The 16444-nt window shown below is 46.0% G+C and overlaps 1 protein-coding gene across 3 annotated transcripts in view; it reads right to left on the reverse strand.

Annotated features, from left to right (window-relative positions):
- Positions 1-2609: 2609 nt before the first annotated feature.
- The window catches only part of CDH4 (cadherin 4), a 424678-nt gene continuing 410843 nt past the window's right edge, over positions 2610-16444 (reverse strand). For all 3 annotated transcript variants that reach the window (XM_032126957.1, XM_032126958.1, XM_032126959.1), the window contains 4 exons: positions 15684-15917; positions 11388-11527; positions 9408-9572; positions 2610-8038 (listed from right to left, as the gene is read on the reverse strand). In XM_032126957.1, the coding sequence (XP_031982848.1) occupies positions 7832-8038; positions 9408-9572; positions 11388-11527; positions 15684-15917 (746 nt within the window). In that variant the 3' untranslated portion in view covers positions 2610-7831. The remainder of the gene's footprint in view (positions 8039-9407; positions 9573-11387; positions 11528-15683; positions 15918-16444) is intronic.

The raw sequence follows: 16444 nt of genomic DNA on the forward strand, positions 1-16444 counted from the left end.
GGTGAGAGGGGAGTGGGAGAAAATCCTACAGCTCTCTCGGGACAAGGGTTTGCTGCTGTGAAACGGTGCTGCTGCCCGTGTCCCAGGGTACCTGTGCCTCACCCTCTGCTCGGGAGCTGCTCCAGCCCCGCTGCTGGTGGGGGATCCCTAGTTCCCAGACTCTCAGGCTGGGAGCACCCAGCTCCCATCCCCTCTCCACTTTGCACCGACATCCAAATCCTTAATGTCTCATGAACTCTCTTTCCCCATGCAGATCGGCCCTGAACAGGAGCAGAGGACACCATAAATAATAACTGGAGCACTGCTAGGTCCATCTGAGCAGAGGGCAGTGCCTGTTGAAGCCTGTCCTCTTTGGGTGCCCTTGCTTGTCCCCATCCTTTCAGTTTATCCCACATTAAGAGGAAATGCTGCTCCTGGAACTCCTGAGTGCTCCTGGCGTGGTGCTGCTGTTCTGGTGGCTGGAAGAAGCATTGGGGGTATTTTCAAGTGAACTAGTTAAGGGAGCTACTTAGCTGGGCTTGGGCTTCCCACAGGTGTCCACATGCCCCTGTCTGTCCCATCCTGGTCCTCTGAAGCGTTTTTGACCCTACTGATAAATAATAAATGCAGGGAAAGAGGCCAAAGCTCAGTCTCAGTCAGCACCAGTACATGGTAGTGCTGGGCAGAAGGGATGTGCACACCGAGGGACTGTGAAGGTGCTCAGCTGCACACAGGACCTCACCATGTCATCAGTACAGCTGAGCACATTTTTCTTTACACGTGGAATGAATTTCCCAGAAAAGAGGCCTTTGGGTTCTTTTACTTTTTAATATAAATATTTTTTGAGCCTAGTAAACATCTTGGCCAGTGATTAATAAAACATTTCACCTTCCCAATGCCTCTCCGGCCCTCACCCAGGGGCTGTTTTGAAAGTAGTGCAGTATGGCATACAGAGTGAGGGTTGATCTTCTTGGCTAAAAAACCTGTTCTGTATTTAAAAAGAGATGTGGGGGTGGGCGGTGGGGATGGGAAGGAAAGGGCCTTGGCAATGCAAAGGTTTTAGTCTGGAGAACAAAGAAAAGTTCAGTTATTTCATTTATTGAAAAAAATCATAATCCCTGTGTGCTTCAGTTTGATCTGAACCAAATTCTATTTCAAATCTGACTTGGGAGAAAAAACCCCAACCCAAGAGCCTACAATAATAACTGTAATAGTAATTGTTGTTATTTTTAATTTTGGTACAAAAGTCCCTGGATTTAGGGGAGGGCAACTGTTTCCATCAGCTTAGGAAAACTATTCACATGGTCAAAGTTAAGCACGCAGCTAAATCATTTGAGGAACAAGACTTTCTGCAGGCAGATAAGAGCCTAATAACACGATGATGAGAGCCCAGCCTTCCACTGATAGCAGAAACTAATATTTGTGATGCAACAGTCTTGCATTATTCAGTAGTTAAAGATAATTCTAAGAAACAGAACAGCTTGAGAACTAGCAAAACTATCAATAAAATATTCTTAGCTGACTCCGGGGGAAGTAAATTGCCATGTACAGGATTTGCATTCATCTTAATGTTTATTAAAAATGAGACAGCGCTGCTTTCCACGCGCTTGGCCAGAACAGCTCCACGGATCGCTGGAACTGTGTGTCCTCCTGGCCCCAGTGAGCCCCAGGATCTGCTGAGGCCTCACCAACTCATGGCATGTGTGCATTGGTGTTGGGGTGAGTTGGGGTGGACCCAGCTGTCCACCTAGGGCCTGGACAAGTCCCCAGGGCACCGTGAGTGATGGCTGCCAGCACTAATTGCTAATTATGTGCCCAGCACTTGCTACTCAGCCCAGCAGCACAGTGTTTGTGCCCCCTTCTAGGGGTGAAACTGCCAGGGAGGAGCAGCCGAAGAAAAGCAGAAATGATGGTCCTGAAGGAGAAGTGCTGCTGTGCACAGCAACGCTGACATGAAGGGTTTGCACACTCACCTACAGCAGCATCTCCAGTCGTGACTTTGCTCCTGCACTTGCAGAGAAGGTGGAGAAATACAACTGGGAGAAGGAAGCTCGGGTTTCCTCTGCAAGCCATCAGCTGGCCCAGGGTGCTCAGTCATTCCTTAAGACCTTTTTGGACCATTCCTGCTCCCTGGCAGTCAAAGGGCAGTGGGCAGGTGGAGGGGCTGGATGTCCTGATGTAGCAGTCAGGGGTGACCAATGTGTTAGGAGCAAGTAAAGACCCCTGAATATGCTGGAATTGCAGTGAAGCACAAAGATCTGGTGCTGCAGGAGTGGAATCACCACCCAACTATTTGCACCAACAGTTTAGTGCAGCAGAAATGGGTTGCTTTGGGATGTGTGAGGAACCTGCACCACCTCATCCATAATCCAAACAACGACACGGGCCAGAGGAGAGCCACGCTCCTGCCTTTAATGAATGAATGCAAATTCCTGCAGGAGCACACAGGATCTCCAAAAACCCCACTGGTGTCTGTGCACCTGGACCCACACCTGCAGCCAGACCGCCCCTTGCTGTCTCACTGTGAGTATAAGAGCCATGAGCAGTGACTGAGCTTGGGGTGGACATACGGGGAAGGAAAATGAAATTTAAAAAAAAAAATTAAAAAAAAATAATAAAAAAGCAAGTGAGACTATTCAAAAGGGGGACTTTATTTTTATTACACTGGAGCCAGGCGTCAGTGCGCCAGTTCAGCTTTGATACACAATAAATCAGCAAACCTGTCACTCAGTTTGGAAACCAAGATTGCAGTGGCACTAAAAACACATTGAAAACATTTACTTTCTTCCCTTTTTTTTTTTTTTCCTCTTTTGTTTTTGGTACAAAAATGGTACAAACAACAATACAAAATATTTGTGCTGTTGACGGTTACAAAAAAAGGTTTCTGAACTGGGTTAACGGACGCAAACTTTTGCTTTTGCGCTTCAGCGTGAATACAGCAGAACAGCAGAAGTCTTCCTTGAGAACAACCACACTCATGCGGGCTGCTACACAGCTTCTCCATCGGAAAGGAAACATGCAAAATCATCATTAAAATAAAAAAAAAATAAAAAGAAAGTGCTCCAATTATACATCTATATGTTGTTGTTGTTTTTTCCCCTATTAGATTTGTAGCTTCAAGCACTAACTACGTTATGTACACTGTGTGTGAACAGTTGTATGTGGGGTTGGAGTGGACTGGAAAGACTTTTATTTTCCCATGAAACCGAGTTAATTTGCGTGGGAGACGCCTACGTTGTCTGGCTGCTGTTTTATACACTTGCATTCGTCGTGACACAGCATTTCCCCCCTCCCCCAATATTTTTTTTTCACACTTACAATGAAGAACTCCAAAAGACATCACAAATAAACGTTCTGTATTTTACCTTTAATTAATGTTTTTCTTTTTTTAGATTAAACAAAGTTGCAATCTTGGCATATTGTGTGGTACAGACGCTGCACTGACCATTACCATTCTTCAATGCCTGAGCGTCCACCCTACGTGGAGCAGTTACAGGCGATACAGCCACCTCTGAAATCCCACCTCTAAAGACTGGATTTGGACCTGACTATCCCTAAAAACCCCATCACCATTGTAGAACTGCCAACGGCATCGCCTGGTCCAACAAAGAAGGGAAAAAAAATGGAAAAAAAAATACAAAACCAGAAGCGAAACCATGACTAGAATGTGGGACACCTAGAACAGAGTTGCCTATTTACTGTCATTATTACCTGCTGAATCTCCTCCTTGCCCTGCAAAGCATTTCTGCGACTGATGTGGCTCCCAATTTTAGGCTACACGATAAACAGACCACCAGGGCTGTGGGTCATGTTCTGCCAGGGGTGGCTATGGGTACAGCTGTGACATTGGATCTGCACGGTCCCTGGCTTGGGGATGTGCAATCCTCATCCTTAGGAGGTAGGGAGACCACCAGACGTGTCCGGCCCCAGTGCCCTGGGAACTCACTGTCCCCATCCCTTAGGCAGCAGGGAGAGCTGTGGTGGTGTCCCCTGGCAGTGCTATGGGGTAATAGGGCGGGACAGTGGTGTTTTAGGGACAGGATCCCCTCCACCTGCCTGAAATCAAGTCCTTCCCCACTGCCTTGTAGTGTACAAAGAGTGGGGATCACTTCTTCAGTTAGTGTAATGTTTTAGTTTAGATTAGTCAGGGAACAGGGACTCTGGTCTCAATGCACTAAAGCCTCCTGTGGCTTCTCAGAATTAACAGCAACTGCAGGCTCAGCCAAAGGGTTCTTTGCTCACCACAGCTCCTTTTGAGTCACCATCACCTCCAGCTGCAGCTGGTTGTCACCATGTCACATCAATGAGGATCAGAGGGGTACAGAGTGATGGCAATCTTGTCAATGGGACCCCTTGGATTAACGTAAATTTCCTTAGCTGGATTACAAACCATCAGTAATATTAGGAAGCAGAGAGGTTTGTAAAAAGTGATCTGTTTTCATTGCTGGATGTGCCCCGTGCTTACCTTACACTGGTCCCACTGTGAGAAAAGGGGCCTGATGCTGCTGCTGCTGCTTGTGGGGCTGTAAGACTCAGGGGGTCAGGATGCAGGGAGGAGAAAGGGGAAGAGGAAAATAAGGAAGAGGAGGGAGAAGTCCTGCAGAGGGAGACTGAGCAGAACTGGGTCAAAACACAATAACCTGGTTGGTTTGATTTATAGGCTCATGGGATTGGAATGGCTGGATTGCAAATGCTGCAGAAAAAATATCCGCTGATTTAAAAAAAGTTGCCAATGGAAACAGGTTGGTTTACTTTTAATCGCTCAAACAGTTTTGTTTGACTTAGGTTGCATAAATGTTCTTAAAAACCTGAAATGTTTAGGCAAGCTGAAGTCAGACAACATCCCCTTCATGGCTAAGTCGCTCCTTTCACCGCTGGGGACTGTGTGCGCTGCCGATGGCCCGGAGCTGCTGTCCCACACCGCTGCCAGCCCTTTCCCTACCTGAAATCCTCATCCCAGCCAAAGCCACAGAGGATGTCAAGCACCAAGCGCTCTGGAGCAGGGATTGAACTGTTGCTCCCAGGTAAGTGGTGCCAGGTGGATGGCAGGGCACAGCTCACAGCAGAGACCTGGCATTGTGGGATCCACATGAGCGTTCCAGGAGCCGCACGGAGCTGGGAGGCAATGGCACCAACCCAATGGACGGAGAACCGTCGGCATCACCCAGCCCTCGAGCTGAATCCTTCTCCTGTGTCGGTGATGAGGTTACGGCGATGGACACCAGCAGCAAGAAACACCAAGTGCATTTTTATTATTCACTATGCCTCTGCCTGGGCAGTTTCTGCAGAGGTGCAAAGCCCCGGTGGTGAAATACTCCAGCCCATGGCTTTTCCAAAAGAAAAGGAGAAGAATCAAGAGCGCCATGGGTAAGGAACAGAGGCTGTGGGACCATGCAGCCTCTGTGCCAGGCAGCTGGGGACAGGCTGTGAGGTTTGCCAAGAGTGGTCAAGAGGAGGGGGACAGCACACAGCAGAAGCAAACCAAGACTTTCATGGTGGTCACACGAGACGACTGAGATCACAACTACAAAATAGGAACCGGAAAAGTGTCACGTGCTGCCAGCCTATGCCTGTGGTGTGACATCCTCACCTTGCTGCTGCCATCAGCGCTGTCCCCCTCCTCTGAGGTCCACACTTTTGCCTCCTGGTTTCCTCAAGAACCCTGGGTGAGAGTGAGTTTGCTCTCCAAGCCATGACAAACTGACCCATTGACTGACCAACTGACTGACCAAGACAAAAAGAAAGATCTCACCCTCAGTAATTAATAACATCCTGGTAATGCTGAAGTCCCCTCGGGCAGACTTTTACCACATTCCACTTCATACAAGACACATTTCAAATGCTCATTAATTTACAGAAATTGCATTTTATAGAAAATATGATACAATGAAATATAAAATGCACTAGGAGCATTTCAAAAATCTATAGAGACGATCTTGCAGCCCAGTTTACCCTCTGAAAGGCGCCCACTCATCACCACAAACTCTCGTCCTCTCATTCTCGCTCTCATGTGCACGCGCTCGCTCCCCCCGCCTCCCCCCCTTTAACTCTTAGCATTCAACTTGAGAATTAATAGATATATCAAAAAAAGCATGATTATCCCCCGGATAATCACCTTCCAATACTGTGCACATTCTTGGATTTAAAGGAAAATATATCTAAGCACTTTTACAAGTTTTAGCGAACCCACTGCAAAATCGTCTGCAGAATATAAAACACAGGTAATCCAAGATTTCATAGCACATTAATTAAGTGGCTCATAATCCATTAAATGTGGTTTATATTACACATCCATGCAGTCTAAATCATTTTACAAACATTAGACATAAACCCACTAGTCCAAATCAGTAAAGGAAAAATATAATAAAAAATGCTAATAACTATTTGTTATTGGTTAAACTGACCCTACATATAAACTAGGTAGTTTGCTACCATTTATAATACTGATGTTGAATTATGCCTGGATGCTGTGAAACCTCTTGCTTACTTGGCAATGCTTGAGCATATTAACCACAAGATACTTAACAGGCCCTCGTTGCACTTCTTCTCCAAAAAAACACATTTACTACAGATAGCAGCGCCTACCCATCAAATAGAAAGGACACACATTAGCTGAGTTACACGATGTTGTTGAGCTTTGGCTACTAATGCTCCAAGGCATTAATGTGGTACTAGACTAACTCCATACTTACGGATGGGAAGAGTGTGGGTAACCTGTCCCTGTCCTTCGCACTGCCTCGGCCGCGAGCGGAGCCGCCGCACAAGCCCTGCCTCAGCCCAGGAGAGCAGCACCGGTGCTGGGCATCCTCAGGGATGTGGGACACCACCACCACCACCTCACCCCGCCGCTGTGTCCGTCGCTCACGAGGTCGTGGGAGCCAAAACACGGTGATAGCAGAAAAACAAACAGATGGGCCTTTGGTCATGTCACGATTTACTTTGTAGGGTTTAGGCAAGGGCTGTCGGAGATTCCTGTTGCAATAACCAAAGGCTTTATCAATGCTATAGTTCTATGCAGCTACATTGAGTGTGACCAGGGGCCAGCAGAGCCCCCGGTCAGTATTTTGCATCTGATAACACTGAATTATATACAACATGATGACTAGTTTACCACCTGCTGAGGCTTAAAGATGGCTGTTAAGATTTTGACTCAAAACATCTTTCCCCCCCCACCCCAATCCTCTTCCACCCCAGAATGAATCACCCCCTTAAAAAAACCAACAAAACCAAACGAAACAAAAAAAGGCAAAAAAGAAACAATCTCCACAGTTCCTTTTTGTTAACTCCTTCCCAGCTAGAACTGGCTTAGGGTCACAGGGAGTGCTGCCCAGGATGGTTGTATGTTTGTTTTCATCACTCCTGAGATTGAAGGGAATCTGACACATGCACCAAAAGGCACTTTCAAATATATATATATATATATATTTTAAAAACAGTGCTTCTGTTCTAAGAAATTCAAGTTAAGACAGAGTGCCTTTCACTCTCTTTAGTCATAAAGCAGGTAAACGAGCAATATCCCAGCTGACATTAAAAAAACAAAAAAAAACCCAAAAAGAAACCTGCAGCAGAGACAAGTGTTCATGCGAGACAGCTCAATATTCTAAGAAAAAAAAAAAAAGAAAGGAAAAAAAGGAAAAAAGAAACCTCCTATATCACCACTAAAAATAACAATACAGTCAGCAGGGGATATTAATTAAAAAAGCTGCCACATCTGTACAGTTCTTGCTCCTGCATCGGCTCTTTTTGTTAACGTTGTCTGTGGGTTTGTTGTTTTGTTTTTTTTTATTCCTAAACTTTTTTCTTCTTTTTTTTTTTAAATTTTTTTTTTTTTTTTTAATAAGATGAGGTCAGTTTAATCTTCCTCTCCTCCCCCGTACATGTCCGCCAGCTTCTTGAACCTGGGCCCCCAGTCGTTCAGGTAGTCGTAGTCCTGGTCCCCGGAGCTGGAGGAGTTGAGGGAGCTGACGGAGCCGGCGGTGGAGCCGCTGCCCTCGTAGTCAAAGACGAGCAGGGAGTCGTAGGGGGGGGCTGTGGGGTCATTGTCGGCCGCACGCAGGCCCTGGTGGGGTGAACACATGGTGTTAATGCCCACCACGGGGTTTGAGGGGGTCTGGGCTGGGGGGATGTTTGCGATCCCTGCAGCAAAGCTAAAAGAGAAAAATGAGGGTCCCAGGGCTTCCCAGATGCACCTCTGGGTAGAGACCTTTCAGCTGCCCCCAGCAGAAAACCCAGTAACTCCCAGTGTCCCTGAAAAGGAGTTGTATTGAATGGCAGGGGAGTTATTTCCATTGTTGATCCTTTTCTGGATCTGGAAAGCTTTCTGTTCCAGCCAGTGTGCCTTTTCTGGGGTTGCCTGTTGAGATTTCCGGCTTAGCCAATGAAACAAAAACCAGCACCCTTCTTCTCCCACCAATATTTTAATTCTGATGATTTTCATTCCTTTAGGAAAACAAAATAAAAAAAGCAAATTCTGCAATTAGGGCAGGTGTGGGGTGCAGAATCCTGGGCTGAGGGCTGGGGAGTGTTGCTACTCCTTGCGGTGTGGGCAGCAGTGTAGGCAGGCCATGGAAATGGCCTCGGGATATGGAGAAAAAAAATTGCTTTGCTGCAGAGCCCAGCGTCAAGAAAAGCCTGGTGGAATAGCCCTGCAATAAAGCAAATGTTCCACATAACCACCTTCAGAAGCCCTGGCCTTAGCGTGGGGAGATGGGAGCTGTTTCAGCAGCAGGGGCGTGTGTAAGAAGAGCGAGTCTTCACACGCATGGATGTGTGTAAATGTGAGTGAAGGATGGGCAAAGGGACAAAGGAAGAAGGGATTTTAATGATAAAAATGAGAAAAGCACAGCAGGAAATGCATGTAATAATAGAATTAAATGGCTGTAACATTTATTTTTCTGGCTTAGGAAATGGATAGCATGCTTTGCCACGGAGGAAATAATGCATTGATTGGTTTGTAACTACTCAATCACTCAAAACTAAAACTGAGATAAGAAATACCAAATGGATAGATATTTGTACAGGCAGATAAAGGAGCAGTAATCTAACATAAAATAAAGCAGCTCTCTCTGATCTGAGTCTCTCTGTGCTGCAAACTCTTTGAGGCTTTACACCAAACAGAGCTTACGAGGAAGGCACAGACCGCTGAAATAATTACAAGTCGAGGAGCCACAAATGGCTCACTCTGCCCAGGTGCTGAAAAGCATGGTGTTTGTGACACGCACAGGACAGAAATCTTGGGCTTTTTGCTGGTTCAATGCCCTCATTAAGCTAAGCCCTGCATACTTTGCTCACGCCAATCCTTTCCCTGGCTGGCATCAGACTTCTGGTGTGAGCAGTAACACCACTTGGTCTGTGCAGTCAGGGAAACCTGACTTTAGCTGGCTAATCAAGCTTTGAAGATGTGACACAGGACCTCCTATAGAACATACCTCATTAATAAAATCACCAATATCCCCCGGATGTGGGATTACTGGTCTTATAGGATACTGCGGTTCAGCACCAATAGGTCTTTCATCCACCCTTCTGACTCCGGGTGTCTTGTTCAGCACGTGATCCATGGTCTCTGGCTGCTGGAGCTGGCTTAAATCGTAATCCTGTGACAAATGGGAAGACACAGTGTGAAACCCAGAGCTTTTTGTTCAGATCACCTACTCACTCAATGTGCAAACAAGTCGAGGGCTCTGTTTCAGCTGAAGTTCGATGGCAAATCTTATCCCTGGATATGTAGCACCTCTATCTAAATTACAGATAAATTTCACCTCTGAGTAACTCATAAAACTGACCTCCTAAGAGTGTATCTTATAAATCAGATCAAGTATTTAAATATTTTCTGAATATTTCACACAGCCTCTAAATATTTGGGACAAAACCCTGGCTTTTGTTTGTGTGTGCACAGGTGTATGCATAACTTTTTTGACAAAAGACATAATATAATGTAGAGACACAGTGTTGGTAGACATGTTATTGCAATTACGTTTCTACAGAAGTAAAAACATTAAAATGTGTATCGTATTTATGCATGTAGGCCTTTCAAAGTAATTATGCTCATTTTGCTTGTGAAAAATCCCAAGAGAATAGGTTTCTATCACGAAATGAGAACCAGGTAATATTTCATTAAAAATTTATTCATGTAGGTAATGGTGTTTTGCTGCTCTTCCTTTGCTGTTATTTTTAATGAATCCTTTCTAAAATATTTAAGCCTACAGTGTAGTTGCCTGAAACCAGATACTTCATGTTCTACCAGGAAAACTATCCTTGTGCTCAGACGGGGATGATTGAATCTCCAGGAGCAACATTTATAAATAACTTGACAGCAACAAGAAAAAAAGAAATGCTAATTGTGAGAATTTTTCTGTGGAATAAGAACTTTTCAAGATTTGGGTAAACTCCTGCCTCAAAGTTTGCCATGGCAGCTCTCACTGGGCTCGCCCGCTCGTCTTTGGAAGCCACCTGGACCTCCAGGGCAGGATGTGCTGTAGTGGTTTTGTGGGATCCCTAAGCACTGACCTGGAACCACTCAGTCCAATTCAACAAGCAAAAATAAAGCCATTACACAGTGTACAGTCACACAATTTGCATGAAGATCACATCTGAGAGTGTCCTGGGCTCTTTACTTGCATTTGGTAGGAGTAAAAAACTGGTGACTTCAACGTGAGTGAGCAAACTTTGCTATTTTAGCTGAGGAATTGGACACGTAGCAGTGGAAAAGCATATCTCAGGCCAGGGAAGTTTTCATGCAACACCAGCATCGGTGTCTGTAGGAAGAACCACTGGAGGAAATCTGACATGTTCAGGCAGCCTGTGGCTCAGGGCTCTGTCACCCAGCAAAGCTTTGCCACTGTGCACTTCGTGGTGAAAGAGAAAATCCTCAAATCTCTTTAGACACTTCTCACAAACCATGTCCAGAAATTAAAAGATATTAAAGGCACATTAGAGATGATTAAGTAAATGCAGGGAAAGCCCACGGAAGCTCAAGGCTCAAGCAAGCCAAGGCAAGAGCCTGCAGCCACAGGGCTGGGCAGGGCAGTAGCTGCTGGCTGGTTTTATGAAGATCTCTGGTAAAATACACAATTTTAATGACTTAAATAACAGAAATACAATTTGAACATGAGTGTCAATTGAGTGATTTATAGTTCTTCCCCAGGAAATTGCCTAGGGGGTAGAAAAATCCACATGGCACTGGCCTGCTGGCATGGTCCTGCTTGAACAGGAGAGTGTCCCAGTAATATCCTGAATCTCCTGGACCTGCTGGCTCTCACCACACCAGGGAAGCCAATAAAGCTGCCTGGTCATAAATAAAGGAACACAATCCTTTGCATGAATTTTACTGAAGATAATGTGGTTTCTGCCTGTTTGAGAGTACAGATTGCACAGCTGCTCCTTGGCCACAACTCACGGGCTCTTCTCACCTGATCCTCCTCTCCACCTCCCTCTTCGTCGTACTTGAGGATGTTGTCTCTGACGTCGTCCTCGGGGTCGATGAGGAGCTGCTTGGTGTGGCGCTCCTTCTCCCGGCGCTTCATCCACACCACAAAGAGCAGAACCATGGCTGCAATGGGGAGGAAGCTGGGTGAGCTGGGACCTCCTGCAGCACGAGGCCAGGCTGAGAGTGTCCTAACATCTTACCTGCCCCTGCCCACTGCAGAGAACCTCACTGGCTGCTGGCAGGAGGAATAAAATGTTAAGCTATTGCATGGTCTAATTTTTAAAGGACAGATCAGTGAGAGCTGTAAATACTGTGACAGAATCCCACTACAAAAGTTTCTTTAAGATCCATCACCGAGGCTGATTGAGCTGATATATATCAGGAGTAAAACACAAAATCAAAGGAGAAGAAACCAGAAAGTGTGAAAACTGCAGCTTTCTGAAAATATTTGATCTAAATGCTGAGTTTTCAGGATTAGATTTCCACCTTTATTTTATTCAGGGGCATAAAGTAAAGATGGAGGGAAGAGAGCTGCAGAGAAGGAAATGGGTACAGATACCCCAAATTTGTGCACAAGGGGCTGTTCCAGCAGCATGGCACAGGTTCAGCCCATTCAGGTCACAAGCCCTGACTGTGACAGTCTCTGCTGTTTACTGCAGTTGGCCAGGCAAGACTGATCTAGGGAGGCTGCACAACATTGGGTCCTGTAATCCAATTTGGCCTCCCTCATATTCTTCTTTGGTCCATGAAGGAGGCTCTTTAGACTTCTGAGATCAGATTAGCCAGGACATTAGCACATACATTTGGCCATCGACTTGGAAAGCAAATCTCAGATCATCTGAAATCCTTTCAAAAAGCAGGGCTAGCTTTGCAGAACGAGGGAGAGCATATCTGGTAGCACACAGCCAAGCTCCTCGGGCATCAGCATTCACATGCCAGGCTTGGCTAATCTCTCTCAGTACAGTAACAGAGAGAGATGAGCAGTTCTTGAATCATGAGAAATTTTTCCCTTCCTAACTTTACCCACAGGAAACACTGCCTCACTGCTCCACAACCTCACCCTCCAAAGGGACACCCTTGTCCCAGGGGCTGTGTGATCCCTGTGAATTATTGCATGGAAGACGACCTGGGAACTCAAGTCTCCACTAACATAAGGCAGGCAGATCTTGTCTTCTTCAAGAATGTGTTAAATGTTTGTTTTCATTCTTGTACTCAGTAGATGCAAATAATGCCATGAAGGATGAAGTTAAGCCTGGGCAGCTGATGCAGTTACACCTCCCACTGTCTGCCCTCCCCCCCCATTCTCCATGCAAGCCCCATGCTGAGCTGCAACGGTGGCAATTTGCAGGAGAAGAGATCAATGGATGGACAGTGGATGTGGGAACAAGTGTCCCACGTTCATTTCACCTGGGTCAACCCTCAACTGTGCCAAAGCAACGCAGCCAACACAACCAAACCCAGGCAGGATGCGAGATCCCAAAGTTCACAGGTTTTGGCTGAGACCAGACCCCGGGCACATGGATGGGCCATCCAGCTTGCAGGAGGAGGTGGTTAGGAGGATCCAGATTCTTCCTCCCAGCACCAAAGTGTTTATACCCAACAGGCATTCAGTGAAGTGAGCGAAGAGGACCAGACAGCTAATTACCGCCATTGTGTGCCAACTGGCGGCCATCCCTGCCTGCCAGCTAACAGAATTGTTTTCAGATAGTTCAGCATTTCTTTAATGCTTATCCTAGATCTATTCAAGAAAGAAAAAAAGAAAAGGAAAGAATATGTAACTCTTATCTGCAATATAAAACCTCAGCTATTTAGCAGACTATTTGAACTCCTTTTCTCATTGTTCATTTTCAAGTCTCTCACAACAAGATACCTGACTGGTCCACAAAGACAATATTATAATGGTTACCGGGGTTTATCTTTTTATTTCCTTTTTTTTTTTTTTAATGATACTTTTTCATGCACTTGTGGAAAAAACTGTGTCATTAATGCCTTTAGAGCTACCTTGGAAAAAAAAAAGACCTTCAAAGTGTCAATGGTGGATGTAGTGCACTCTCCTTCCTTTTATTCACTCTGCAGAATGGGAAGTGCTATTACTGCTGTTAGAACCATTTTCGCTCTGCATGTAGTTTTCCTTGAAATCTATTGTCTTCACCCTTCACAATTTTTTACTGCATTGCTCTTCTAAATGTGTTATTTGTGCAGCTAATACATCAGGTAGCAAGAAGAAGAAAAAAACCCCTCTGAGCAAAGGTAAAGGCATAAACTTCCTTCACAGGAGCAATCCTGGATCTCTCCCCTTGCTTCTTCTTCCTTTTAGAGTCATCCAACTTTGACCTACTGACTCTAAAATGGACAAATAGCACAAGAAAATCCCCCATCTGCCTTTTTCTAGGCTATTGTTTAGAGGTCATGATATGAAACAGATACAAAGGAGGCAAAACACTGGAAGGATGTAACTGTAAAACTGATCATTGCAAATTACATTTTTCATCACTGATACAGTGCTTTGCAGCTCTCCAAGATAAAAAAAAAAGTCAATTAGAATTACAATGAATGTAAAAATAAGCTTTTGTAATAAAACCCGTAATTTAAAATGGGATAATGTATCTGAAAATGGAAAGAGGAATCTCTTAAATCAAATGTCCTTCAGCTGAAGTTAATTTCAGTCAATAGGATTTTCAACCGTTTAAAATTGTATTTTAGCACTGGATTTATTCAAGAGCAGCAAAAAGAAGACCTGTGTTAATCACCTCTGTGGCTCCAATGCAAACTTTGAGCCCAGGGGAAACAGCAAACCTGCACAGCAAAAGGAGGTGGGGCTGATGAACATCTACATCTTCATCTTCATCGGGGTGTGCGACCACAGTGCCCCAAAATCCACCCCGGCTGAAGGGGGCAGCCAAAACTGGGAACGAAGGGCAGGAACAGGCACAGGGATGCTCCAGCAGCTTGGCTGGGCTGGGAGAGGAGCAGGGTCAGCACAAACACCCAGTTCCTTGCTCACTCTCCATCCTGATCCAGCAGATCAATTACACACCAATACATTCCCACCACTGGCTCGGGATGTGGATGTCTGTCCAGGGATGACCCATTCTCCTAATGTACCATGTCATGGCCCCATTAGGTGACATTTGGAGCATACGTCGCTCTGTCTGCTCTCTGTTTAGATGCACTGGGGGTAAAAATTAAATGTGATTTAGCACCATAACTCCCATTAGCTTTAATGAGAGTCCCATGGATTCACCCTGTGTTTCTTGATGAATATTTACCTCACTGTTCATTTCAGCGCTTGTTTTTATCTATCCCTACTGTGCCAACTCCTGCTTGAAGTTATAATGATAGAATTTTTATTTTTAAGTGTGCGCACACATGGTTATTGGTAATGCTCATGGAAGCTTGGGACTGACAGCATTCCTGGGCAAAAGGGATAGTTTTGCCTTGAGTAAAGGGATGGCCAGTCTTTACCTGTGATGTATCCCCAGGCCTCCAGCGTCCCTGACAAATTGGGGATCCTTCCTCTAAAAACACTCATAATCCCCCATGATCCTCCAATCTGAGGTCATTCAAAAAGCAACAGGAATAACTACCATTCCTCTTTTCCTTGGAACAACCAGAAAAACACAGTTATGCACTGGCTCTGAAAGGGACTAGCCAGACCCTAATAACCAGTGTATCTGGTACTGGGAACCAGTATATCCACAGCCAGTCAGGGACATGAGAGCTATGGGAGAGCCTGACACAGGGATTTGGAAGGGGCCTTCAATCTTTTCCGGCAAAATATGGAGGATCCTATCACACTCACTACTTGCAAGTTGTTGTCAGGTGTAATAATGTTTGCAAAGCTACTGGAAGTCTTAGAAAGACAGGTCTGATGCAGGCAGAGCTCATTTTGCTGATGCTGCAGCGAAGGAGGTTTGAATGCAGATGTGTGAACCACCCCCACAGCCCAAGCTCAGGGATCTGCCCTCGGCATGGAGCGTAAATAATGCCAGCTATAGAAACAGGACAACAGGGAACAGGGAAACATGAAGGAGGATAGATTTAGAGCAGATACTGGGAAGAAATTCTTTACTGTGAGGGTGTGGCACAGGTTGTCCAGAGAAGCCATGGCTGCCCCATCCCTGCAAGTGTTCAAGGCCAGGTTGCACAAGCCTTGGAGCATCCTGGCATAGTGGAAGGCGTCCCTGCCCATGGCAGGAGGATTGGAACGAGATGAGCTTTAAGGTCCCTTCCAACCCAAAGCAGTGTGTGATTTTAGGGCAGGCCCTGTGATACTCACTCAGTAAGATAATGATGCAGATCAGGATGGCAATGATGGCCCCCGTGCCCAGCCCCGCAGCAGCCACGGCCCCGATGGTGGTGCAGTCGCCGTTCTCGTCACACGGGCACACCTTCACCTTGATGACAGAGGTGTTGTACAAGGGGGGGTTTCCTGAGTCCGTCACAATGATGGGCACATCGTACACTCCTGCTTCCAGGTACATGATCCGCAAACTGAGCTGGGCATAGTCCCCTGCACACCCAGACAGACAGACAGACAGATGAAAGACACTGGTAAAACCTTGCAGCTGCACTTGTGCAGGGTTTCTCTGCTAGAGCCCTCTTCTGAGCCCTGCAGAAGAGGTTATCAACAACACACCTGGCCAGGACAGCTTCAGACCTCTGGCAAACAGTCTGGCCAACAACCAGCCCGTGCTTTGCAAAATACTGTGTGTTCTCACTGCTGCACTAACCTACCTGGATGCCATTTGCAAATCCAGTTGTACGTGTTCAAAACGGCATCAAACACAAATAGGAACACATGGATAATGCTTCCTGAGGCTGGGCTGCCCCCGGCCACTGGGCAGGTTCTACACTCACCCACGCTCCCACCTCAGGATTTTGGGAATCCACTGATGACAGGCACAGCTAGGTAAACCCATTGGGATTGAGCCTGGAGCTGTGAGGGCACAAATTGTTGCCCCTGGTCTGGCACCCTCTGCCAGACCTCAGTGAGAGGGACCAGCTTTGAAGCCAAAATCAGCCCACAGTTCCACAATA

This window comes from Corvus moneduloides, chromosome 17, assembly GCF_009650955.1.
Source record: "Corvus moneduloides isolate bCorMon1 chromosome 17, bCorMon1.pri, whole genome shotgun sequence".
Classification (NCBI taxonomy): Eukaryota; Metazoa; Chordata; class Aves; order Passeriformes; family Corvidae; genus Corvus; species Corvus moneduloides.